This window comes from Microcaecilia unicolor, chromosome 1 (genome assembly GCF_901765095.1).
Source record: "Microcaecilia unicolor chromosome 1, aMicUni1.1, whole genome shotgun sequence".
NCBI classification, from domain to species: Eukaryota; Metazoa; Chordata; class Amphibia; order Gymnophiona; family Siphonopidae; genus Microcaecilia; species Microcaecilia unicolor.
In genome coordinates, this window is record NC_044031.1 from 655,720,774 (window position 1) to 655,746,545 (window position 25,772).

At 43.9% G+C, this 25,772-nt stretch overlaps 1 protein-coding gene across 2 annotated transcripts in view; it reads left to right on the top strand.

Moving 5' to 3' along the window:
* CLK3 (CDC like kinase 3) overlaps positions 1–25,772 on the top strand; it is a 74,752-nt gene that overhangs the window by 4,830 nt on the left and 44,150 nt on the right. For both annotated transcript variants that reach the window (XM_030186462.1, XM_030186469.1), the window contains exons 2-3: positions 9,879–10,024; positions 22,546–22,765. In XM_030186462.1, the coding sequence (XP_030042322.1) occupies positions 9,894–10,024; positions 22,546–22,765 (351 nt within the window). In that variant the 5' untranslated portion in view covers positions 9,879–9,893. The remainder of the gene's footprint in view (positions 1–9,878; positions 10,025–22,545; positions 22,766–25,772) is intronic.

Here is a 25,772-nt window from a genome sequence, read left to right on the forward strand (position 1 = left end):
GCTTCCTCAGAATCTGAGGGTAGGGCTGTACCCCAGCATCCTTTGGGGCATGGGTGTGGTACCACTGAGCCAGGGCAGGCATACTCACTGTGTTCAATCTGAGTACTGTGAGGAGTTTGATTGGGACCGTTCATTGCTTCTCGGAAATCGGCCTACGAAATGACCAATTTCCGCAAACTCCTGAAAACTTATCTCTTCGACAAAATATATCATAAAGAACAACACGCGTAACTCTACTTTCTTTAAGATATCCAGGAATGTTCTTTAATGTCTTCTGCCTTCACACTATCATGCACCTAATGTATATGGCTTTAACACTATTATGTATTTTACCACCATGCAACCAAAACATCTGCTAAAACAAATGTATACTCTTTTCTATTTCCAAGAAATGTATTAAGTTATGTCCAATAAAAAAGGTATCATCTTATTTTCTTTTCCATGTTTTATTTTGTTTGATTTCTATTGATAACTTTAAGAGTGGACTAACACGGCTACCACACTCCTCTACTTAATGATGAAGATGCAGCATTTTAATCAAACTTGTGGTGTGCAGAAGCAAGATTCTATGAGAAAGGAACCTTCAGTGAGTGTTTTCAAGCACAAGTATTGGTCAGCTTATAGAAACATAGAAACATGATGGCAGATAAAGGCCAAATGGCCCATCCAGTCTGCCCGTCTTCTGTAACCACTAACTCTTCCTGTTCCTAAGGGATCCCACATGCTTGTCCCACGCTTTCTTAAATTCTGACACCGTCCTCGTCTCTAAGACCTCCACCGGGAGGCCATTCCATGCTTCCACCACCCTCCCAACCACCGGCTCTGGCACAGACCGTACAAGTCTGCCCAGCACTATCCCCGCCTCCCAACCACCAGTCCCGCTTCCCAGCACCGGCTCTGGCACAGACCGTATAAGTCTGCCCAGCACTATCCCAGCCTCCCAACCACCAGCCCCGCCTCCTGATCTTGACTAAGCTCCTGAGGATCCATTCCTTCGGCACAGGATTCCTTTATGCTTATCCCACGCATGTTTGAATTCCGTTACCATTTTCATTTCCACCACCTCCTGCGGGAGGGCATTCCAAGCATTCAGTTTTGCCAAAAGGCTACAGCCACGGTTTTGGCCAAAACTGATCATGTGTTTTAGGTGGAAGCTGAAAATTTTGTGATTTGTCCTCCTCCCCCCGCCCACCTGTAGGTGCCCTCCTCAGGCCCATGTTATTAACCCTGGCAGGCTAGGGTGGGAGTGATCCCCAGGCGCTCTTGTCCATGCTACTAGAGGTAATGGCAGCCTTTTTGAGAGCAGAACCAGCAATCTTGCAAGCCTGCCACAAGAGGTCACAGCAGCCATTTTGAGAATAGAGCCAACATGGGCAAGAGCCACTGGTGATCACTCCTGCCCTGACTACAACACAAGGAATTGTAAGGTAGGTTTGTGGAGGAAGTTTGCCGTCTGGTGTGAGGGCAAGCCAGAGGTTTTCAGCCCAGTCCTCAATGGGGATATCCAGAAAACCCCCACTGGCTGGATGTGCCCTGAAAACCTCTAACTTGTCCTACACAAGAATTGCTTGAGTATCTCCTGCACCTATCTTGAGTCTGGTTTGAAAACCAGCTCTGTAAGGGTTCATTTCAATGTAGGAGGTAAGCCCATCTCTGTACAGCCTATAGTTGTTTGGTTTATGAGAGATTTGCAGTTGTCAAAGCCCCCTGTCAAACCTCCCACTGTGTAATGGGATCTCAATGTTATTTTTTTTTTCCAAGCTTGATATACTGCAAGGTGGCCAGTGAGGGCAGCTATGTGGTTTACAATACACAAATATTAAAGGCAGAGCAGTGGTAAGCTAGGAAAAGAAGAAGCAGAGCAACAGGACAGGGTAGGTTTAGGATGTGGGTATGGCAAAAGCCTTTGTAAACAGATGAGTGTTTTAAACTTCATCTGAGAAGGTTCAGAGCAGAGCTGTGCCCGAAGAGAGTTCCAAAGGAAAGGTCCAAAATATCTAAAGGCTGCCTTGCAGGAGATATCAAGATGAAGAGCCTGTGGAGAGGGGAGTGCAAGGAGATTAGAAGAGGAAGAATGGAGGGTGCAAGCAAGTGCATACGGTATAAGAAAGTTGTTCAAGTAGGTGGGGGCTGAAGGGAGACTGCCTTTAAATGGATGCATGAGGAGATGGGGAGCCAGTGTTCAGAGCGAAGGAGAGGGGTGACTTAGTCAAAGTGATGTGCACAATGGAGTAACTTAACAGTTATAGACTGAATGAGTTGAAGGTGCTTAAGAGGTGAAAGCGGAAGACCAGCATAAGAGTTACAGTAGTCTAGGTGGGCGATTACCAGGGCAAGAAGAAGAGTGCGTAGTGAGGAAGGTGAAAGCAGATGATGAAGTGAGTGGATGCGATGCATATCAAAGAATGCTGAGCAGATTGCAGAGTTGATTGGAGTTGGAATGAAAGTTGTTCTCACTCAGTTGATAAAAGCTCCTTTTGAGCTGCTTGGCTCCTGTCATCTGAAGTATCTGACCTAGAAAGTTGTGTTTTTGGTGATGGTCACTTCAGCTCACAGTCGGTGAGCTTCAGGCCCTAGTAGCTGATCCACCTTACACCATTTCATCTCAGCAGAATAGTTTTCGCATGCACCCTAAGTTCCTTCTTAAGGTGGTATCTGGAATGTCATCTTAGTCAGTTGTACTGCCAACATTTTTCCTCAAACCACATGCCCGTCCTGGCGAAAGTGTACTGCATACCTTAGACTGCAAGTGAGCCTTAGCCTTCTATCTAGAGTGGTCTAGAGCCCATATTCACATCTCGCTACTGCCTTGAGCAGGATACCTGACATGATAGCCGGTTCAGTCAGATAGTCCTGCAGAATTTATTTTATGTCTAGAATCCAACTCCACCCTCCTAGGCCCAGTTTTTTCCATTCCAGGCTGCACCTTCACAGCTAGCATGTATATGGTTTCAGGTTAGTTGATTTTGAGGCCTCAGTGTTTCAAGTCCCTATTGTCCTAGTGTTGTTTTTGGTGAGCCTGCTAGTTAAGGATTTACATGTGTGAGAATACAGCTGGGCTCGCTTGTCCTCTGAGAAAGCAAAGTTACTCATCTGTAGCAGATGTTCTCTGAGGACAGTAGGCCAGGTATTCTCACATACCTTCCCACTTCCCCTAGGAGTTGAATTTCTTTAGTATTACTTGACTGAAGGACCCATGCATGCGCAGTGGAACACTTGTAGAATTTTCCTGAAACATCTGTATGCTAGTCGGCGTCCGCACTGGGCTTTGTCAGATGATGTTGCCCACATACCTGGCATGCCGTCTTAGGAGAACATCTGCTACAGGTGAGTAACTTTGCTTTCCTTAGCATCCCTCCGGACCGGACCAGGATTGGACTGATGGGTTGTGCTCGCCTACCAGCAGGTGGAGACTGAGAAAAAACTCTGACTCTAGAGAGCCAATAGGAGCCCTGGCCATGTGACCTTAGCCTCAGTATTTTCTCAGTCTCCCAGCAGGTAGGAAGTGAGCCCATTAGTCTCTCTCCTTTTCTCTTTAGATATTACAGATATTTGTGATAATTCTTCTGTGCCTGGAATCTTATTTAGAGGCTTGACAGGGTTTCCTTTCTCTTCTTTCTTTGACAGCCTCGGGGGTGTTAAACTCGGGTGTCTCGAGTCCACCCCTCTTCCTCCCCATCTCCCTGGCTTAGCAGGGAAGGGCCGTCCCTTTCTCTGGAAAGGTGTACCGTCTTTGGGAGAGGCAGCCACTTTTAACAGGCAGCTGCTTTAAAAGAATTAAATCAAATAAAAGGAAATTCAAAGAAGCAGCCTTTCTTTCCCCAGACTTCTAACGAGCAGGCAGCTCCAGTGTTTTATTATGATTGAGGGGTTATAAAAAAAAAAAACAGAAGAAAATAATTCAGTGTCTGTGACTTTAAACAGCGATTTTTCTCGTCAGATTTAATTTCCTCCATTTTCTTGCGTTTTGGCGGCGGCAGTTTAAACAAATGAAAAAAAAAAAAAGAAAGGTGCGAACCGCGTAAGCGCGGCCACCTGTTTTTTCCGATATGGCTTAAAAGTTCAAACAGCTGCTGTCGGTCAGCGTCGCGCAGTTCACGCAACCGGAACGTGTAAATTTTGCTCTCCCTTCAAGGTTTCTTCGGGTCCGGTGCTGCCTCCGGTTTTTTCGGGGCCTTTTTCGCCGGCTGTTGTTTCTTCGCCGTTCCACTGAGCTCCGCTTGTTCGGAGGTGTCGGGCACGCTGTCGACGATCGCCACAGGGCCAGTGGCGCGAACGGCGGCCATTTTGTTTCTCCCTCCATCTTATCAGTCAGGGATCTCTCTGCTGAAGGTAAGGCTGCAGTTCATAGAGCAGTTCGGCTCCAAGATGTGTACACTTTTGTATGTGCTGAACGGCGTATTCTAAAATGCTCTTCACATCAGCAGGCAATATTTGGTTGAAAGGGGGCTCCTTTCATATATGGATATATAACAAGCTTTTCTTCTTTTAAATTTCTATGTATCACAGGGCTGTTAACACTAGTTTTTTCTGGTGCTCAGTCATTTTTCATTGCCTGGTGGAAAATCTACATCTTATCATAATATCATAATTCATTTCAAGCATTTTCCTCAATAGCTGTAGTATTATACAGTGTTTTAAGAACTTTAGAAACTTTCTCTATAGGCATAGAGTAAATTTCTGTCTTTCTCATTCCCTGGTGAATAGGACTACATTGTCTAAGAGTCAATTGATTGATACTTTGCAATTCTGACCATAATATCTTAGTTCTTTTCAAGCATTTTACTCCATGCCTATGATGTTATATAGTGTTTTAAGAACTTAACAGACAATCACTCTCAATGGCTGTAGTGTTATACAGTGTTTTCTTTTTCCGACTTTACGAAGCCTTCTCTAGAGGCATACAGTTTATTGTTCAGATGCCATGGGGATATATCAGCTCTTTCATATTCTCTGAGGGACAGTCCTGTCTACCAAGCTCCCAATCACTCAGCTGCCTTAGCAGTCATGCTTTATTCATGTCTTCCCTTCTTCTCCAACTGCCTTGAAGCCTCTCATATTTCATTTTAGCTTTCTTCTGGTTTTTACAGGACATATGGTCACTTAGAGAATAAAGTCATCCTTTCACTTAAAGATAGTGGACGGTCCTCAAACCATCTACTCGTGTTTGTCTCTACTCTATCGTTCAGCATTGGCAGATTATAAACATCCTGGTTTGGTCCAGTATGCCTATACATACCATCTGCTATCTCTTCCTCTTCCTTAGAGACCTGATGTTATATCAAGCTTTCTTGAATTCAGATGCAGTCTTGTCTACACTGCCTTCACCAAGTGGCTGTGGCACAACTTCATTTTTTTTCGTTACAGGTAATTTCCAAGTTTGTCCTTTTTCATTTTCATTCTATGCGCCTTCACTCCAGAGTGTTCTTTCAATTGGAAGGGGATTCACTCACTTCCTGTGTATTTATGCCATAGGTACATAAGTATGGTTATGCTGGGTAAGGCCTAAAGTCCATCAAGTCCAGCATTCATATCTAATGGGCATAGGTACATAAGTTTTGCCATTCTGGGGAAGCTCAAATGTCCACCTTTCTACAGCCAGAACAGCATTAAAGTTAAAAAAAAAAAAAAAAACCTCTCACGAGAGTATCGAACAGAAATCTCTGCTGCAAAAGCAAGGCTTTGCAGTAATTCTGCAAACTAACGCATACAATATTTGCCATGGCTGTTCACCACTAGGAACACTGGGGACCCTGGGCCTAGGTTCGGTGTTTTAACCTGAAACAAGCTCAACATTCATATCTATTGGGTGTGAGTCTAGTACTACTACTACTACTACTACTCAACATTTCTAGAGCGCTACTAGGGTTACGCAGCGCTGTACAAATTAACAAAGAAGGACGTTCCCTGCTCAAAGGAGCTTACAATCTACATCTCAGTGAGGGAGGACGCATGACCGTGGTACGTGGATTAGTGGTATGTGGATTAGGGAGATCCAAGAAATTACAGGCCGGTGAATCGGACGTTCATACTGGGACAATTTTTTTCTTTCCGGAGCGTACTACCATAGCTGGTGGACTCCTATATTCAGAACTTTCTATATTCAGAACTTACCCAACTATGGAACGCCATAGAGATAGGGTTGGAGTTTGTAGCCCTATTTAACTGGTGTCCTTGGTCACCCTTCCTCTTCTCCTCAGGATCCAGAGAATGGCTAGTTTTTTGCTTATGCATTAACCGGTCATTTTCAGCAGTACTCTCTCTTCCGTTCTTTTATAGATCTAAGAGGATGTTCATTGCGCTCTTAGGGTCATTTCATTCTTACCTAGACGACTGCCTAATTGGAGAAAGTCTTATCAGCAGATTTCTCAGGTCACGCACCGGGTGTTGCATTTCTTACAGTCTCTGGGTTGGGTGGTGATTGTAGCCAGGCCTCTCATTTGATCTCTCATCAGATATCTCTGATTTTCTCTTTGTTTAGTCAGGTTGGCGCACAGTCTTTTGTCTCCTCTGCAAACATCCCAGTTTATATTTTTCTTGGTGACCTTGGGCCTTCGGCCATTTCCTCGCTCTATTCTGCAGAATGCAATTTTACTTTCTAATGCCCAAGAAGGAATTTTCCTTCATCCTATTGCGAATCTCAGGGTCATCAATCGCGCTATTTAAGTGTCATCTAGTTATCTCAAGAACCTTAGTTCTGTCATTGGGATGCTTCGTGCAGTACACTTTTTGGCAGAAGCTTGTTTGTATATATTTTTTTTTTTCTGGGGGACCTCAGCAATTCGTTTTACCTTCGGGTGAATTTTGTTTTCCCTACTGACAAACAAGGCGGAGAGAGCTATGTTGGTCCTTGCCATGGCAATGGGTTATGTCATCCGCCAAGGAGGAGTTAAGAGTATACTCTTGAGTTTGTACTCATTTTTTCTTAGTTGTGTCACCCTGCATTTAGGTGAATGGACTCTTATTTTTTCAGCCTTACTTCCTCACTGCGACACTTCAGGGCTATCTCTTTTTGCCTTCAGGCTCACAAACATTTCTTGCTTCTTCCGTTCAGCAACAGTCTTGACGGGGGCAGGGACAGATGCCAACGTCCAGCAGGGGTTTTTCAACCTTCTTTATGCGTTTCTTCCGTCATCTCACTAGGTGTTTACGCAGAACCAAGGCACCCTTCTACATCCGGACCCCCAGTCACTCAAATTTATGGCGTGGTTACTGGGTCCGCAACATCTTTGATATTTTCGCAGGAAGTACTTCAAGTTTTAATTGCTTCCAGACAGAAATCTACATTAAAGTCCTATGAATCAAAGTGGCGACAGTTCACTCTGTGGTGCTCCTCTCGCCACTTCATTCCACAAACAATATCCATTTTGCATGTTTTGGAATGTCTTCTGCATCTTGCGAAATCTTGTCTGTCTTACTCATCCATTAGAGTTCATTGGGCAGCTCTATCAATGATACATGATACTGTTGACAACCGCACGCTTATGCAGCATCCACTGTCAAAGCGGTTTCTTAAAGGAGTCCTGCATCTGTACCCCCCGCTTTGTCCACCAGCTAGGTGAACTAGGTGAACAGACTCTTAAAGTTCTGTTTTCTAGTAGCCATAACTTTTTCTATAAAGTTTTCCTCTTCAAGCAGTGTTTCCTAGTAACCATTGCAGCAAGTAGATCTATGTGTGGAATACTTCTACGGCTGGTAACTTCTTTTCGGTCTGCTGTAGTTTAAAGTTTTCACCTTTCCCAATCGGTTTTTTCTTATTGGTTTTGTCCTTCTAGCCAGTAGGCGTAAAAGTTTTTCATTGTTTCTAACCCGCTATATCGCGAAGGATCAAGGAAATGAGAATGTCTATTTCTCTTCTCGCTGAGAGGGCAGTTCCACAGCGTATTACAACATATTCCACAACTTCAGAAGCGGGCTCTATTCTTACTATGGCGATTTTTGGTGCTCTCGGTGCACATTGGTAAGTTGGCAACTTAGTCCTAGTTTCATTTTATTTTGCTCATTGGGACACACTACATGTTAGTTGTCGCCAGGTGGCCTATGCAGCATGAACATTTCTCTGCAGTTTTCATAGGGTCCCTCCCTTCAGATTACTGCTTTGGTACTTCCCATCAGTCCAATCCTGGTCCGGTCCGGAGGGACGCTAAGGAAGGAGAAATTAGATCTTACCTGCTAATTTGCTTTCCTTTAGTCCCTCCGGACCGGACCAGGCCCCTCCCATGTTCTCTCTACTCTTTAGCTTCTTTTATTAAGTAGGAAGTGTATTCAGTAGGAAGTGTATTCATTCCTTTACGATTCGTGGAACAATACTATATATATACAGAACTTTACGTGGTCTATATCACTTCTCTGGTGGTTGCTGGTGAGCTCAATTGCTGGAATCTATCTATAAAACCTTAAATACGCCATACCACTTCTCTGGTGAGAGTTGTGGCTGAGCTCAGTTGCTGGAATATCTAGAAAACCTTAAATATGATTTAACACTTTTCTGGTGAGAGTTGCTGGTAAGCTCAGTTGATGGAATATATATAAAATCTTAAGTGGGCCATACCACTTCTCTGGTGAGAGTTGCTGGTGAGCTATAAGACAAGTGAGCCATACCACTTCTCTGGTGAGAGTTGCGGGTGAGCTATATTATACGTGAGCCATACCACTTCTCTGGTGAGTTGCGGGTGAGCTATATTATACGTGAGCCATACCACTTCTCTGGGGAGAGTTGCTGGTGAGCTATATTACATGTGAGCCATATCGCTTCTCTGGTGAGAGTTGCTGGTGAGCTTTAGTACAAGTGAGCCATACCACTTCTCTGGTGAGAGTTGCTGGTGAGCTGTAATACATATCGGGCCATACCACTTCTCTGGTGAGAGTTGCTGGTGAGCTCTGATACTTGGCATTGCCGAGTGCTTTGTGGCTGCTAGGATTCCATACGGCACAGAAGGTCTTTCTTTCTTTCCTGCTTTGTTATTCAAATACTGAGGCTAAGGTCACATGGCCAGGGCTCCTATTGGCTCTCTAGAGTCAGAGTTTTTTCTCAGTCTCCACCTGCTGGTAGGCGAGCACAACCCATCAGTCCAATCCTGGTCCGGTCCGGAGGGACTAAAGGAAAGCAAATTAGCAGGTAAGATCTAATTTCTCCTTACTGCAGCAGTATTTTTTTTTTTTTTTTGCATTAATGGCCACGCGCTAATGTTTCCAATAATACCCAGCCATTAAAAAATTTACGGCATTAGCACTTAGCGACACCTATTTTGTAGGCAGTAAGGGCTCACACGGACCTCCTGTGTTAATCAGCGCAGCTACATTACTTTTGCACTAACTGATTAGTACAGAAGCACCCCCAGACATATTTTATAGTGCCGGGTAATGCGCATAGCTTAGGAACTTACTGCAGGATGTCTGGGTGTGTCCCACGGTAAGACATTTTAAGGTACGGTAAGCAGGTGCTAGAGCTTACTGCAGCTTAGTAAAAGGGCCCCTAAAGCATACTTATTCCATAGGCTTTTAACTTGAGATATTTTTTTGTTATACTGTATTGATGTGCTGATGTTAAATAATTGTCTTGATTCATGAATGATATTGTAAACTGCATAGGTATTTAGTGATGTGCAGTCTATAAAATCAAATTATCTCTTTTCTGAAGGCTTTGTTGTTAAAATATATGATAAGCATGGAGATTCTTTTTTTGTGTTTTACTTCGTATATTTGATTTATTTTAATTATGGTTCACTTTAATGCAATTTTTTAAGGTGGAGTATTAAGTTTAATACATTTTAAAGTTTGATACGCATTCATTTATCTGTTTTTTTTACCACACTGGGCTTGTACACCATCTACCAGCTAGTCTAATGTTTAATTGCGGTATATCCTTTGTGTCTCAGATGTACCATTGAAAGATGTATTGGCCTCCAGAGCAGGAAAGCTACAACAATCACACATGGAAGCGGAGGAGGAGGTCCCAAAGTAGAGAGAGAAGGCATAGACACCACCCATACTGGGAATCACCCAGGAGATCCAGATCCAGAAGGTGAGGTGCAACACAAGCAGATACGTGATGGCCCAGAACAGCAGTTTGGGAATTTTGTTTTTCTGGCATACAACATGTCTTTGTCTTTGTTTTTGCTGCGTTTTTTGCTTAGTGACCACAAATAGCTAGTAAATGGTACTTTTACTGAAACCCTCTGTTCAGTGTGCTGCGGCGGCTAAGAAAGCAAATAGAATGTTAGGTATTATTAGGAAAGGAATGGAAAACAAAAGTGAGGACATTATAATACCTTTGTATCGGTCCATGGTGCGATCGCACCTTGAATATTGTGTTCAATTCTGGTCACCGCATCTCAAAAAAGATATAGTGAAATTAGAAAAGGTACAGAGAAGGGTGACGAAAATGATAAAGGGGATGGGACAATTTCCCTATGAGGAAAGGCTGAAGCATCTAGGGCTCTTCAGCTTGGAGAAAAGACGGCTGAGGGGAGATATGATAGAGGTCTATAAAATAATGAGTGGAGTGGAACGGGTAGACATGAATCTTCAGTTTACTCTTTCCAAAAATATTAGGACTAGAGGGCATGCAATGGAGCTACAAAGTACTAATTTAAAATGAATTGGAGAAAATTTTTCTTCACTCAATGTGTAATTTAACTCTGGAATTCGTTGCCAGAGGATGTGGTAAAGGCAGTTAGCGGGGTCTGGACGGCTTCTTAAAAGAAAAGTCCATAGACCATTATTAAATTGACTCTGGGAAAATCCACTTCTTATTTTTGGGATAAGCAGCATAAAATGTATTGAACTTTTTGGAATCTTGCCAGGTATTTGTGACCTGGTTTGGCTGGGCTTGATGGATCTTTTGTCTGTCCCAGTGTGGCAATACTTATGAAGTTATGTACTTCATTAGTTGGTAATAGAGATGGATTGGCCTGTTAGGTCTTTAAATGGTAGTGACACGAGAGGCGGGTTATCCGCAAACTTTATTAAAATAGCCCAAAGTGGCCATGTTTTGCCTATATCAGGCTGCTTCAGGGGCAGTGGACTGTTAATCAGACGTAAATCAAATTAAAAACTATACTCAACACAGATATATCTACACAAATGAATCCAATTAGGACCAGAAAAAGAACATCCAAAATTGATTTGCTGAAGCACCCCGATATAGGGGAAAGGGAAATGGGACTTGATATACCACCTTTTTGAGGTTTTTGCAACTTCATTCAAAGCGGTTTACATATGTTCAGGTACTTATTTTGTACCGGGGCAGTGGAGGGTTGTGACTTGCCCAGAGTCACAAGGAACTGCAGTGGGAATCGAACTCAGTTCCCCAGGATCAAAGTCCACTGCACTAACCACTCTTTGGGCTATTTTAATAAAGTTTGCTCTTCATCTTGATGCATTGTCATCTTCTACTGTTGGGGGCTTCAGGCATATCTCCTTGAGCTGGTTAGGCCAGTGGTAGGCTATTTATGGCAGAGATAATAGCATCAGGAAATATTTGAATAATCTGACAATAACTTTGTTGTTCTTTCTAAAGTAACCTTTTACTACTCTAATTTTATCCAGCTCAGAGGAGACAGTGACTGTAAGGATGGCACAAGTAGTGGTATCTTGAAATGTTTCCAGAAAAGTAGTCAAATCCAACAATTCAGTATCTTCCATCCCTTTGTCACCAGCTCCCCCTATCCCTTAATTCTGATATGTCATAACAATTAAAAAAAATTTTTTTTTTTTTGGGGGGGGGGGGGGGGGGGGGGGGGGGGGGTTAATCTTCAAAAAAGCAAAACTCCTTTAACTGTCTTTAATTGCCAAAACACCAGCAATCTGTAATTTAAGAATTTGAGCTTGCATCTGTCCACAGCATATTTCAAGATAAATTGGCAATATTAATGGTAGAGTACTTCATCTACAGTTTGTCATGAAAATTCACAAAGTTGTGTAATTTGAAGACTGCAACCATCACTCAATCTTGGTCACTACCTTCCTGAGGAGAGTCGTCCTACATTTCAACAAAAGGACAATCAAAAACAGTAGGCATAGGAACAGACCTTTATTGAGATATGTGACATTTCCCATCCTTGAGGGGAGACTGTATGCAAGGAAGCAAATCAATTGCAGGAGGCCCTCCAGGGAGCAGCGATAATGAAGCTGTAGGAGGGGGCAGGGTGGGCTGACCTCTTAACTTAGGGGGGGGGGGGGGGTGTTCCAGACTCTGACAAGGTCTTCGTAGGCTGTGGAGTATCAACATCAGTTGACAAAAGATGCTTGTCCATTGGCCCAGTTAATCGAGTATTGAATTCTTAGCCCTTGGCTTTCCTTTATGGTTTACCCATAATCTCATGTAAGATTCAACAATTTGTTTATTGATGACAAGTCAAAATGAAAACTGCTCACAAGATGTGTACCCAGAGATGCAAATAACAGAGCACACACAATCAAAACTGCAAACAATTTTATCCCTCCAAATATGTTTGAACAGATGAGAGAGAGGGGAAAAAAACAGTGCAACAATCATGGGTGCATTTGTTCAATACAGCAAGTCTTAAATAACCACTTGTCCATTCCCCTTAAAAAAAAAGAAATGCAGAAAAGTAGCAAAGTCTGGAGCATCTATACTCTTACAGCACTCCAGAAAAAAACAGAAGTAAGACAGAGACCTAAACACCCCATTCCTAGTGCTAAAAAACAAAACACCCCTGTGAACCCACTGTACAAGGACTCCCCCCCCCCCCCCCCCCCCCCCACCCAACCAAAGACCTATAGTACGAGACAGAAAACAAACAAAAAGACCCAGGGAAGGATATTAAAATGAATTAAGAATTAAACTCTGAGACAGAGATTGAAGATACACATCTGAAGTGGCCAAAACCAACATTTTCTGTTTAAAGGAATATTTGGCATAATGCTTCTCATGTAGCATCAGAGCATGAGACATGAGATGTTAACATCTCAAAGTGAGGAAGTTTTGTAAGGCAACTGAATTCCCAAATAGCGAAAAGACATGGTCTCCCACTTTAAAGGAAAAGGGCCCTCTCAACAATGTCTGACTGAGGCCAAAGTGGGCATTGCCACAGATTTGTCTAGATTTAATTTGAATAAGGAAAAATCCTCTATATTCAGCAAAGCTATCCATCAGTGCTAACAAAGAGAGATGAGGATCCACAAGATGGACCAAGAGATTATCTGCGAAAGCGGAAAGCTTGAACTCCTGAGCACCAATCCTCATAATCTCATGTAAAAGGGGTGAGAAATAATTTATCTCATGCAGTTAATTGAAGCAGCATTTCTAGCTCCTCTGGTATTCCTAAGGGATGCGTCCAAAGGAAATAGACATGCTCCTTGGGAACGGTGTCCTTAATATTCGCCAGCTGTGGTGTATATGGATGATATTGGATACCGCCACTTGTCCTGGATCTTCTGGACACCCTTCTTGTTCCTCTTACAAATGACACAGGCAGGTACAGCACCTTCTCTTTTCCCAAATCTTATTTTAACAGTGGATGAATTGAAGGAAAAGCCTTTCTTATGAGAAGACACTGTGACAACTTAACCAAATATTGAAGAATTGGGTATCTCTTATGTGACCCAGAACAATTTATGGTCCTTTTAAAAAATGGTAGCTCAACGGAATCTAGCACTTCAAAATTAACTTCTGGAGCTCTAAATTTAAGGGATGTAATTTGTATGTGTGTGTGGTTTTTTTTGGAGCTCTAAATTTAAGGGATGTAATTTGTATATGTGTGTAGTTTTTTTTTTTTTTTTTTGGGGGGGGGGGGGTTTAAGTTTATGTACATATTAATATTGCTCATGCCTAGGCCTCCATATTGTATCCAACTCTATTTTTTTTTCTTTTTTTTCTCTGTCACTCATCTCTACTTTGCTGAGATTGAGCATCTGTCAGTGACAGTGTTTTCTTTATGGAAAGACAAATGTGTGTGTAATTTTTGTAGATGCTTTGTTTTCTTGACTTGTCAGTGCTGTCTTTACATAAGAACATAAGTGTTGCCATAGTGGTACAAGACTGAAGGTCCATCAAGCCCTGTATCCTGTTTCCAACAGTAGCCAACAGGTCGTAAATGCCTGGCAAGATCCCCAAAAGAGTAAAATAGATTTTATGCTGCTTAACATAGAAATGAACAGTGGATATGCAATGTATAATTTCCTGTAAGTGGGAAGGAAAAAGATACGTAATACTGCAACAGGGCAAAGTCAAAATAAAGGATGTCAAATATGCAAATAGTAGTCAGAGAAATAATTTGAGAATTTTGGGGATTCCAGAGGGAATATTAGGTAATGATTCAGTGAAATTTATAGAGACACTAGTAAAAAAGGCCCGTTTCTGACACAAATGAAACGGGTGCTAGCAAGGTTTTCCTCGGAGTGTGTGTGTTTGGGAGAGTGTATGTGAGAGTGAGTGTTTGAGAGTCAGAGTGAAAGTGTGAGTCTAATCCATGCTCCTCTGTCACCTGGCCCCTCCATTCATCCCTATCCAGCAATTCCGCTGTCTCCCTGAGGCCTGCCCTGCAATCCATATGCATCCATGGCCATCTGTCCCCTCCATTCATCCGTATCCAGCAATTCCCCTCTCCATGAGTCCTGCCCTTCCAATCCATGCTCCTTTGTCACCTGGCCCCTCCATTTTTCCCTATCCAGCATTTCCCCTCTCTGCCTGAGGCCTGCCCTGCAATCCATATCCATCCATGGCCATCTGTCCCCTCCATTCAACCCTATCCAGCAATTCCCCTCTCCCTGAGTCCTGCCCTTCCAATCCATGCTCCTCTTTCACCTGGCCCCTCCATTCATCCCTATCCAGCAATTCCCCTCTCTGCCTGAGGCCTGCCCTGCAATCCATATGCATCCATGCCCATCTGTGCCCTCCATTCATCCCTATCCAGCAATTCCCCTCTCCCTGAGTCCTGCCCTTCCAATCCATGCCCATCCATGCTCATCTGTCACCTGGCCCCTCCATTTTTCCCTATCCAGCATTTCCCCTCTCTGCCTGAGGCCTGCCCTGCAATCCATATCCATCCATGGCCATCTGTCCCCTCCATTCATCCCTATTCAGCAATTCCCCTCTCCCTGAGTCCTGCCCTTCCAATCCATGCCCATCCATGCTCATCTGTCACCTGGCCCCTCCATTTTTCCCTATCCAGCAATTGCCCTGTCTCCCTGAGGCCTGCCCTGCAATCCATATGCATCCATGCCCATCTGTCCCCCTCTATTCATCCCTATCCAGCAATTTCCCTCTCTCCCTGAGTCCTGCCCTCCCAATCCATGCCCATCCATGCTCCTCTGTCCCCTGCCCCCTCCATTCATCCCTTTCCAGCAATTGCCCTCTGTCCCTGAGCCCTGCCCTCCCAATCCATGCCCATCCATGCTCCTCTGTCCCCTGCCGCCTCCATTCATCCTTTTCCAGCAAGTTCCCTGTCTCCCTTCCATGACCCCCCCTTGCATCCATGCTCCTCTGTCTCCCATGTCCCAGCCTGGGCCGCCCTCTTCTTCCCCCCCCCCCCCCCCCCCCCCCTTCGCATCCATGGTGTCGTTTCTCCCCTGCCCTCCCGCTCCCATTGTTTTTCTTTTGTGGCCACCCTCTTCGCTCCCCCCAAAATGGTTTTATTTTTTTTTTCTTGTTTTTAAATGTACCTCCGTGGTTCCGGCAGCGAAGCGTCAGGGAAGGAGGCGGTGCTCCCGACGTCTAGGTTTCCCTTCGCTGTGTTCCGCCTTCTTTTGACGTCATCCTTGACGTCAGAAGAAGGCGGAACACAGCGAAGGGAAGGCTAGACGTTGAGAGCGCCGCCTCCTTCCCTGACGCTTCGCTGCCGAGCGTTGCGATTGGATGAGTGTCATTGCTCCGCCCTCGACGTCATCACGTTTGACGCGTGGGCGGGGCAGACACAATGCGATCTCACCCCCTTCACTTTAGGCTAACAGAGGCTTCATTCGAACGTTGGAGGTGCGTTTTATATAGAGAGATTTCTGTCAAAGTAAGGAGATATGAGATTTTTATTCTTTAGCCAGCAGTCATATTTTTATTTAGTTATTGTGATGGTGAGTTTCTTCTTTGTGTGATAACATGAAAGCTGCTTCTGTTTTGCTTTTTTACAAATAGTCATAACAGTCATATCTTACCATGTATTTCAAAGAGAGAGCAACTATGCTTGCCCTTCCCGTCCCATTCTTCAGTTCTGTGTAATTGATCTGGTAACTGATAAGATTAAATTGGTAATTTTCTTGTTGATCCAAGCATAAATCATAAGTAATCATGTTATGTTGCTGCACATTGCCAGCACTTGCCCACTGGTAATTCCTGCTTCCATTACATCAGGAACAGATGAGTCTATATGTCTGTCTAGTAGCAGGTGGAGATAGAGGACATAAAACCGAACTTTGATATATAGGGCATCCTTAGGCCATTCAACCAGTATTCCTCTATGTGCAGCAGGTGGTGGATGGTCCCCTACAAATTTCTGCTCTCATCTGGGCTCGCTGCTCCTAGTTCATTTGAGCCTGGGGGTGTTAGGCTACTGCCAATGCCTACTTGGGGACAACTGGTGGTTCCAGGCCCGCCCTCTTTTTTTGCCTTGTAATTCTCTTTCCTTGCTGAAAAAATGGAACTTTTCAGAAGTAATTCAAAGGAGAAATAGTGATACCGCCTTGATCCCTTTGGGGACAAAAGTACTGAATTTTGTAAGAGCACCGGAGAGATTTTTGTCTCTGAGAACTGGCAGGTAGCAGGGACTTAACACAGTAAACCTTCCACTTCGGTTGAGTACCACTTTAAATGTATTATTGGTGTTGGGTCCCCTGCTGTGCCATGGTTTTATTTTCCTATTCTGTTCAATAGCAGCTGTAGCGGCTAAGCACGCACGCACAAAGACCAGTATTACTACTACTACTATTAGGGGTCTACACACATTGTTTCTCACCCTCCAGACAGTTGGGCCTCTCCAAATCACCAGTGTGTCAACTGGGTTCCCGTTCAGGAGAAAGCTCTGTCACCTCCTCTTTTCCACTGTGGGAATGGTGGCCATTTTGTGTAACAGCATGGCTGTGGCTGATTCGGCTGCACTGGCTTCTATTTCCCGGCAGTTAAGCCTTCCTTCAGCTCCTCTTGGCATCCCTGGGGATTCCCAGACACCCTTTTCTCTGGAGTTTGTCTGGTTGCTCCACCAGTTGTACCTGCTGAAGTGTGCTCTCCCTCTGCAGGGTCTTCTCCCTCACACCCAGCAGCCAAGAGGCAGTGTGTGGATGTAAGAGTGGAGGTGGTCCCTGGTTCTCCTTCTTCCCCTCCTGGGTTGAATGGGGGTTGTCTGAGGCTTCTTCGCTATCTCAGATCCCAGAGGCCTTAGAAGAAGGTGAAATTTTTCAGTCTGAGGATGACCACTCCTCAGTAATCAGCATGTTCCATAAAGGAGGAACTGCCTGCCTTTATTACTAAGGCTCTGGAGGTACTTTAATATATCTCATCTGCCTCTCAGCCTCCTGCCTTGGCACACCCAGTGATGGCTAGTACTTAAGAAGCCTAAACAGTTGACAAGACGATGCAGGAGCTTATTTCAGCACAATAAGACACTTCGGATTCCAGTTTGAAGGTGGCCCAGGCTATGTTTCACCTCTACCCCCTCTACCCTATCTCCATGGAAAAACTGGAAAAGTTGCAGATGCCTAAGGTGGATGCCCTGGAGGTGGCTGTCATGAAAAAGCCTACCCTGCCTGTAGAAGGTGTTATTGCCCTTAAGGATCTGCAGGATAGGAAGTTGGAATCTTTTCTCAAGCTCTCCTTTGAGGTGGTTGCATTACCTTTGCAGGCCACGGTCTGTAGTTCTTATGTGACTTGGGCGTATGTGTGTTGGTTGCAGCAGGTGGCTGATTCTCTGGCTGATGCTGAGGTCACCTCGTCCTTGCACCTGCCCTCTGTTGAAATTGGTCTGGCCTATTTGGCAGATTCCCTTTATAATCTCCTTCGGGCCTCTGCCAAACAGATGGCCTTGGCGGTGACAGCCAGTAGGTTGTTGTGGCTCTGTCATTGGTCGGTAGATGCTGCTTCCAAACAATGTCTTGGCGAGCTTGTGTTTGGTGAAGACCTGGAGAAGCTGGTTAAAAACTTGGGTGACTGAAAATCTCAGCGCTTACCCGAGGATAACCACCGACTTCATTTAGTGTGGCCCAATCGTGCTCCTTGCTGAAGGGACATTAAGTGTTACAGACCTGGCCAGTCCCTGGCTTTTCAGAGTCCAGGATACCAGCAAAAGCAATTGTTTTGACCCAATCTCAAGACCTTGCCTGCCTATCGTCTGGCTCAGTGATGGGATGCTGGTCCACTCTTCCACAGAGAGGATAGAAGGATGTCTTGCTGGGTTTTTTGGAAGAGTGGACCAAAGTTACCTCAGACCAGTGGGTCTTAGATCTCATCAGAGACAGTTACAAATTAGAGTTCTGTCCAATTGAAGATTTTTTTTTTCATGGGATCCCCAGGCAAGGCTGTAAGCAGGAGGAGGGCGGTGCTGGCTAGTTTGTAAAATATGGAGGATTTGGGGACAGTGTCTTCTGTGCCCCCTCCTGAGAGAGGCCAGGGTCGCTTCTTCACATACTTAGTAGTTCTGAAGGAAGGCGGATCCTCCTCATTGGTGCCGGACAGGTCCCTTGGGGTGAAACGCTTTTGTATAGTGACCATGCTGGTCAGGTACTTTGGGATAAAACGCTTTTGTATGGAGACTGTGCACTTGGTCATAGCAGCCGGGCATCCTGAGAGTTCATCACATTCCTGAACATAAAGGAGGCGTATTTCCACAACCCCCATCTGGCTTCATCAGTGTTTTCTGTGTTTTGTGATTTTCATTCATCACTTTTAGTGCTGATCAGTACCCTTCAGGTTCTGTACTGTTCCCAGAACCTTTTCCAAAGTCGTCGTTGTTGGTGGATGCCTTTTTTTTATTTTTTTTTATTGGGAGGGCATCTTGATTCATTGTATCTGGACAACTGGTTGATCCAGGCCTCCTCCTTTCAGGAGATTGCTCGTGTGATTGCACTTCTGCAGCCCTTGGGCTAGGTCATCAACTTCCCAAGAGTCATCTGATTCCTTCCCAGAAGCTTGAATATCTTGAAGGGGAAGATATTCTTTCCAGATCTCAGAGAGGGTAGTTTCAGGGTCAAACACATCGCTTATTACAGCCTCCCTTTCTGAGAACCTGGGATTGTTCTAGTCCTGGGTTCCATGATGGCCACCCTGGAGGTGATTCCCTGGGTGAGGGCCCACATGCGCCCCTTGCAGCATGCCTTTCCATCCTGCTGGTCTCTCATGTTGCAGGACTACGAATGGTGAATTCCGCTGTCTCATCAGGCCTGCCTGAGCTTGTCTTGGTGGCTACTGGCAGCCAATCTGTTCAAGGGCAAACTGTTGGCTACCCCATCATGGAGGGTGGTGACCACAGACACAAGTCTTTATTGCTACCTTCACCTCGATGCTTGGGACCTCGGGTCCTAGTCAGAGGCACTGTGGCCTATCAGTTGCCTGGAGCTCAGGGTGCTTCGTCTGGTCCTGCTGGCCTTTGAGATGACACTGCAAAGACATCTGGTCAGGGTCATGTCAGACAATATAATGGCTGTAGCTTACATCAACAGGCAAGGGGGGACATGGAGCACTCTGCTGGCTCTGAAGGCTTGCCTGCTGTTGGGCATAGAGGCATGTACCCCTGCTCTCGGCAGCTCACGTTGCGGGAAATCCATCTGGGCATTCAGTGCACCCGAGTCAGAACTCCCTGGACCTGAGTGAGTGGAAGCTTTCAAATGAAGTGTTAGCCCTAATCACCAAGAAAAGGGAGACTCCGATGTTGGACCTGATGGCATTCCTGCTCAATTAGAAGGTGCAGCAGTTCTTCAGCAGAAAAAGAGAGTTCAGTTCAGAAGACTTGGATGCACTAACACAGCCATGGCTGAAGTCCGGCCTGCTCTACATGTTCCTGATCATGTGATTCTGGTGTCCCCAGATTGGGCCTGAAGGCCATGGTATGCGAACCTGGTTTGCCTCCTGGTGGACTGGCCCTTTTATCTCTCTTGGGTTTGGGGGCTTCTCTTTCAGGGCCCAATTCCAATGGAAGATCCCTCCCCCTTTGGTCTTATGCCTGGCTATTGAGCGGTCAAAGTTGAGGAAGAAAGGGTACTCGGAGGATGTTATTGTGACTTTACTCCATTCTACCTATGCCGCTTTAGCGAGATTCTGGTGGGTTTTTGAGGCTTGGTGTTCAGAAAGAGCTATTTCTCCATTTTAGTCCTCATTGCCTCAGATTACGGCTTTCCTGGAGGAAGGCTTGAAGAAAGCTCTTGCTTACAGCACTCTTCGGGTGCAGGTTTATGCCTCAATATATAACTTAGATTATGAGCCCATTAGGGATCGTGCAAAGTACCTGTAACAGAAATTGTAAACCGCATAGTCGCCTCAGGGATCACTTGTGGTATCTCAAGTGCTGAAAATAAATAAATTGGCTTGCACTTGTGGTCGCCTGGTCGGCTCTTAAATTTCTTCCCTGGCAGCTCAGCTCGTCTGGACAGTGTTTGTTTTTTTGAAGGGGGTCACTCATCTTAAGCCTCCTCTTTGTTCTTCTTGCCCTGAATGAAATCACAGCTTGATGTTGAAGTCTCTACAGACAGCCCCTTATGAACCTCTTCGGCGGGTGACTCTGAAGGATCTCAACCTCAAGTCAGTATTTTTTGTTTGTTAATTGTATTTGAAAATAATATCCAAGTAAAAAGCACTGCTTGTATAGAAAGTGGAAAAGCAAGAAAAAAAGGATACATGAAAACAATAAAAAGAAATGAACTCAATTGCTTCCCATTCTAGTCCATTATAATGGGAGAGAAGCTATATAAATTTATAAACAAGCCATAATTAAGGAAAAAGTAAGGCACTTTGATCAAACTTAAGACTCGGCAGCTATTACGCAGAAGAATACAGTTAATATGTTTACAAGCTCAAGAGAGGAAATGCTAGGGACCACAGGGCAATTGGCAGCCAAAAATCTGTCAGTTGTGCAGGTTGGAAGAAAATACATTTAATTGGTTTATATTTTACAACTCACAAGGAAATTTTAAGAGCGAAAACCTTGTCAATATTTTTAGTCACCATTTCTTCTTCTGCCAGAAGGATTTTGGAATTGCAGGCTCTCTTTCTTCATTTTTTGGACATGGTGGTTACTATTAGACCGGTGCCTTCCTTTCTACCCATGGTGAGGTTTGTTCTTTTCATCTGAACCAACTGGTGGTTTTGCCTTCCTTTTCTCACAAGGACTTTGGCCAGGAGTTTCTCTCCTTGCGGACTGTGGATATTCGGCATGTTCTAGTGCACTATCTGGAAGTTACCAATGATTTTCAGCGGTCTGACCATCCTTTTTTTTTTTTTTTTTTTTTTTTTGTAGTCTGGCCCTAATGAGGGTGCTTCTAAGGCTACCATTGTGAGATGGTTTAAGGAAGCCATTTCATCTGCTTATGTTCTGTTGGGCAGAGCTCTGCCAGTTTCACTGAGGGCACATTTCACTAGGGTTATTGCTGCTTCTTGGGCAGAATTGCAAACCTTTTCCCTCAAGGAGATCTGTCACTCTGCTATCTGGTCTTCTTTGCATATCTTTTCAAAGCATTATTGCCTAGATGTCTCAACAAGGCAAGATGCTTCCTTTGGAGAGTTGGTCATTTCTGCTATGGTATCCATGTCCCGCCCTATTTGAGGACTGCTTTGCTACATTTCACTATTTATGGGCTCATCTGTTCCTGATGTAATGGAAGGAAAAATTGTCTTACCTAATAATTTTCTTTCCTTTTTAAGCAGAACAGAAATCCCACCCCTGTCTGGTTCTTAGGCACAGTGTGTTTCTTACAGTTATGCTGGGGTTTGTCCGGTTGATTGATCTTCGAATTTGTGAGGAAGCAGAAGTTTGTGGAGTGTTATATCTCCATTTCTGCTTTGATAGTGAAATACTGACTGGCTGTCCTATATATCGGAGTTCAGTTTGGTGTCCTCTGTCTGCTCCTGCTGGTAGATGAATATAACCTACAAATTCTGGGCTCATCTGTTCTGATTAAAGGAAAGAAAATTATCATGAAAGACATAATTTTTCTTTTCATGGTCTGCAGACCTGTTAGCCCTTTCTGCCATTTTATTGTATCATCCTTACACAGACTATCATAAATGCTACAAAATATATTAAAATAAAGATCAGGCTTACTTATAGTTACCAAAATGTACTGCAGAGAGAGTTGAAAATAAATGGAGGTTAGAAATAAAAGCAGAATACTTTTGGAGGCTTAATTATCTTAAATTCTCTTTTTAAACAAGTGATTGCAAATATAGTGGTGCAAGTCTATGAAGCAAACAGTATGTGGAAAATATTTGAAATTAGTGGGATTTAAAATAGGCAACTTGTGTGAATCGTCCAATGAAATAGACGACATAGGGTAAAATTGGTTGCAGTAGTTTGTGGGAGATTTGAGGCAGGCAGGACATGAAATTTTTAATACAAATGCATGACTTCTGCTTCAAGAACTGTATTGACACCTTGCTGTCACTTGCAGTCATGATAGAGGCTCCTACCATCATAAGCACAATGAAAGGCATCCCAACGAGAGGAAAAAATCAGAGGATTTTTGTCCTTGCTACAGCGATAGTTCTTCCTATTCATCAAGGTCACATCATCCTCAGCGATCAAGGGATAGAGAACACCGTAGGAGGAAGAAACGACGTGAACATCGCTGCCGTAAACGCAAAACCAGGTCTTGTAGCAGTTCATCCTCGGTGAGTAGCATATGGACTAAGTTCCATGTTGGGTTCTAATAACTCTCTTATTTCAGCTCTGAATGATGCGGGTGAGTACCTTCTATCCTTTATTTTGTTGTTGAGTGGGGGTTAGACATGAGGCACGATTATTATTTGAATACCATGGAAAACCATACCAGTAACTGGCCTACATGCTCTAAGTACCACCTATGAAATTTGTGGCTTGAAACTATTTCCATGAGCACTTAGTAAAGGCCTAGGACTAGTTATTACAAGAAAACTTAATTAGACAGCATTTACACTTCTCTATATGTATTATTGTCTTGTGTTCTTTATGTTGCTGTATATGGTATTTATTTTGTTTGTCTCACAGAGGCACAGTCTGCTTCATCTGTGTGTGTGTGTGTGTGTAATGCAAGGGTCATGAAACTTGAAATATTTGTTGATAGCTGCTGAAGCTCACATGTTTTTTGTTTTGTTTTTTTAACCCCCCCTGCTTTGAAAAGAATTTTGCCACATTTGTCTACCTCTGAACTTCTGTTCTTCTGTTTTGTAATCAACAACAACTCTCTACATTCCTGTAGAACTACTAGGCGTACACAGTGCTGTATAGATACATAAGAGACAGTCCCTTCTTCATGGAGTTTACAGTCTAATTGACATAAGCAAGATGCTTCACTGTAACAGTAATATGTTATAACATGAGAATGCCAGGATCGGGTTTGTTACCTGATTCATTTATAACTTTATACTCTCACTCTTTCATCCTCCTTTCTCAAAGCAAATCTACACGATTGGCTTTATTTACCTGAGCTTGATGTGCAGATACTGCTCAAGCTCTGCAGAATTGCACCGGAGGCTTAGTTTCTTGTTCTGGGTTTAAGTTGCATAGCTTTGCCAAAAGTATATATCCTGGAACACCAGCCTGGTAGGAATGTTAGGCACTAGCAATATCATTTGTGATGCTAACGTGGCAGCCTCCAGGGAAACTGTTAAAGGAATTTAAAAGATTAAAAAGTAAATATTGACGAGTATTAACAAGTAAAAGGCACTCTTGATTGTGTATGGTATTTTCTTTCAGTTTGTGTGGTGGTTGCCACCTTCATTAAATATCTTTTCCTGTTGGCTCACACACCCTGAATAGGACAGCTTATAGAATATTGCTGTCATCTGGGGAGAAGTAATTGTAAATATGAAACAGGCCCTTTCTGGCACTGTCAAATTTTATTTTTAGGCAAAACTGGTGGTTTTATGACATTACAAGTATGGTACTCCAGATTGTAAACTAAGAATCCTGTATATCTGCCCTTAGTGGGGTGTGTTATTGAAGTGCTCTTTATTGAAGGAGTTTATTTACAGGAAAACAAAACAGAGATTTTTCTTTGGCTTTCTGATACAAATGTAGTGGAGATATCTGCCCTATAATCCCAGAGGGGGGCCCGTATACCATAGGGTGAGAGATGCATCTTAAAGTTCAGGATTCTGAGAGATTCTTTCTATAAGCTGCTAGATTTTAGGAGCAGGAAACTGTATCTCCAATTGCAAAAATTGCTACCAGGAAATGAGGTAGACTTTGTCCTGCTTGAAGTTGTTGCTTTGATGCCCCCTGCCAGTTTCTGATAATGGAAAAGGGAGACATTTACAGTGAGAGCAGTTGGGGAGGAGAAGTGGTATGGAACAGTACATACCCACCAGCCTTTTGACTTCTGAAGTGTAACCAGAATGCATTACCCCAGTTGTGGACATTCCTAGAATTTTCAGAATACCTTGATGAGCACCATTTATATAGCAGTGAAGCAAGGTAGTTTGTAATTGGGAAAGTTACATTGCTCATGATTAATGAATTTGGAATGTGAGAAATAATGATTCTGTAATTAACATCACAGCATCAGTGCCCTGTCAGGTGACAATAGGAATCTGGCTCTATTTATACTCTTTATCTGAATGGAGTCTCCAGGAATGGTTGGTTAGATTTCCACTGGAAAGCAGCATTTTTCTGCTGTAGATTTTGATTGCAGACTGGTTTGTCTTCAATCATTGATTCCACCTAGCAGAAGTTAGTGTTTTAGTCAGTGGTTGTCTGAATCTGAACTGTGGGAGATTTGGCCAAAAATTGTAGAGACCAGAACTTTCTTTTCTACATTTCATTTTCTTTCTCGTTTTTCTTAAAAAAAAAAAAAAAAAACTTTAACTACATTATAACTGTTCCAGTTCTGCTTGTGAAGTCATTGATCTTGCACACTTCTGTGCTGCATGAAAATACAGTGCAATTGATGTAAACCCGTATCAAATGTAAGTGTAGCTCCACATGGTCTGGCAGAATTGGCCTTCCGACACTTGTGGCAAGTAGGCTGAGAAACTCTATAGTGGGGTCTGCTGGTTTCTATTAAATACAGTACATTCCAAACTCCAGATATATTCTGCTTGAAATGACTCATTTAAGAATCTATATAAATAAAATCCCCCCTCAAACGTTCTGAAGCTCACTCCGTGGCAGTGAAGCACTGAACTCCTGTACTCTTTGTAGGCTAGGCTATGAGGACCACTCACCCTCACTCATAGACCCGCCCTCAGCCACGCCCCATCTGCACATAAAAAAGCAACCTCAACGTTCTAAACTTTGTGGCTTCAGGGTTCGTAAGTTCGAAGCTCTGTAACCACTTTTACAAACCATCTAACTCTGCCCCGTCCTCATGTCAAAATGTTATGACGACGAGGGCGGGTCATAATGACCACAACTACACTAAGCTAGGAAGCCCATTGCTTGATCTCTCTCTTCACTCCCCAACGCAGCCGTCATTCCCATACACTGTAAACCAAGCACGCGTCACGTCACCCCCCCTCCAAAAACGCCAAACCACTCCCATCTCTCTCACATGCCTCCACCCGCGCAACGCTTCTCCGCTCCCCGACATAGGGCCCATCCCCGGTACGTGCACGTCGGCCCGCCCTCCAAAATCGGCAACCCCCCTCTACTACCCTCCCCTCCTCTTACCGGAGTCTCAGCCGCAGAAGTGAAGGGCAA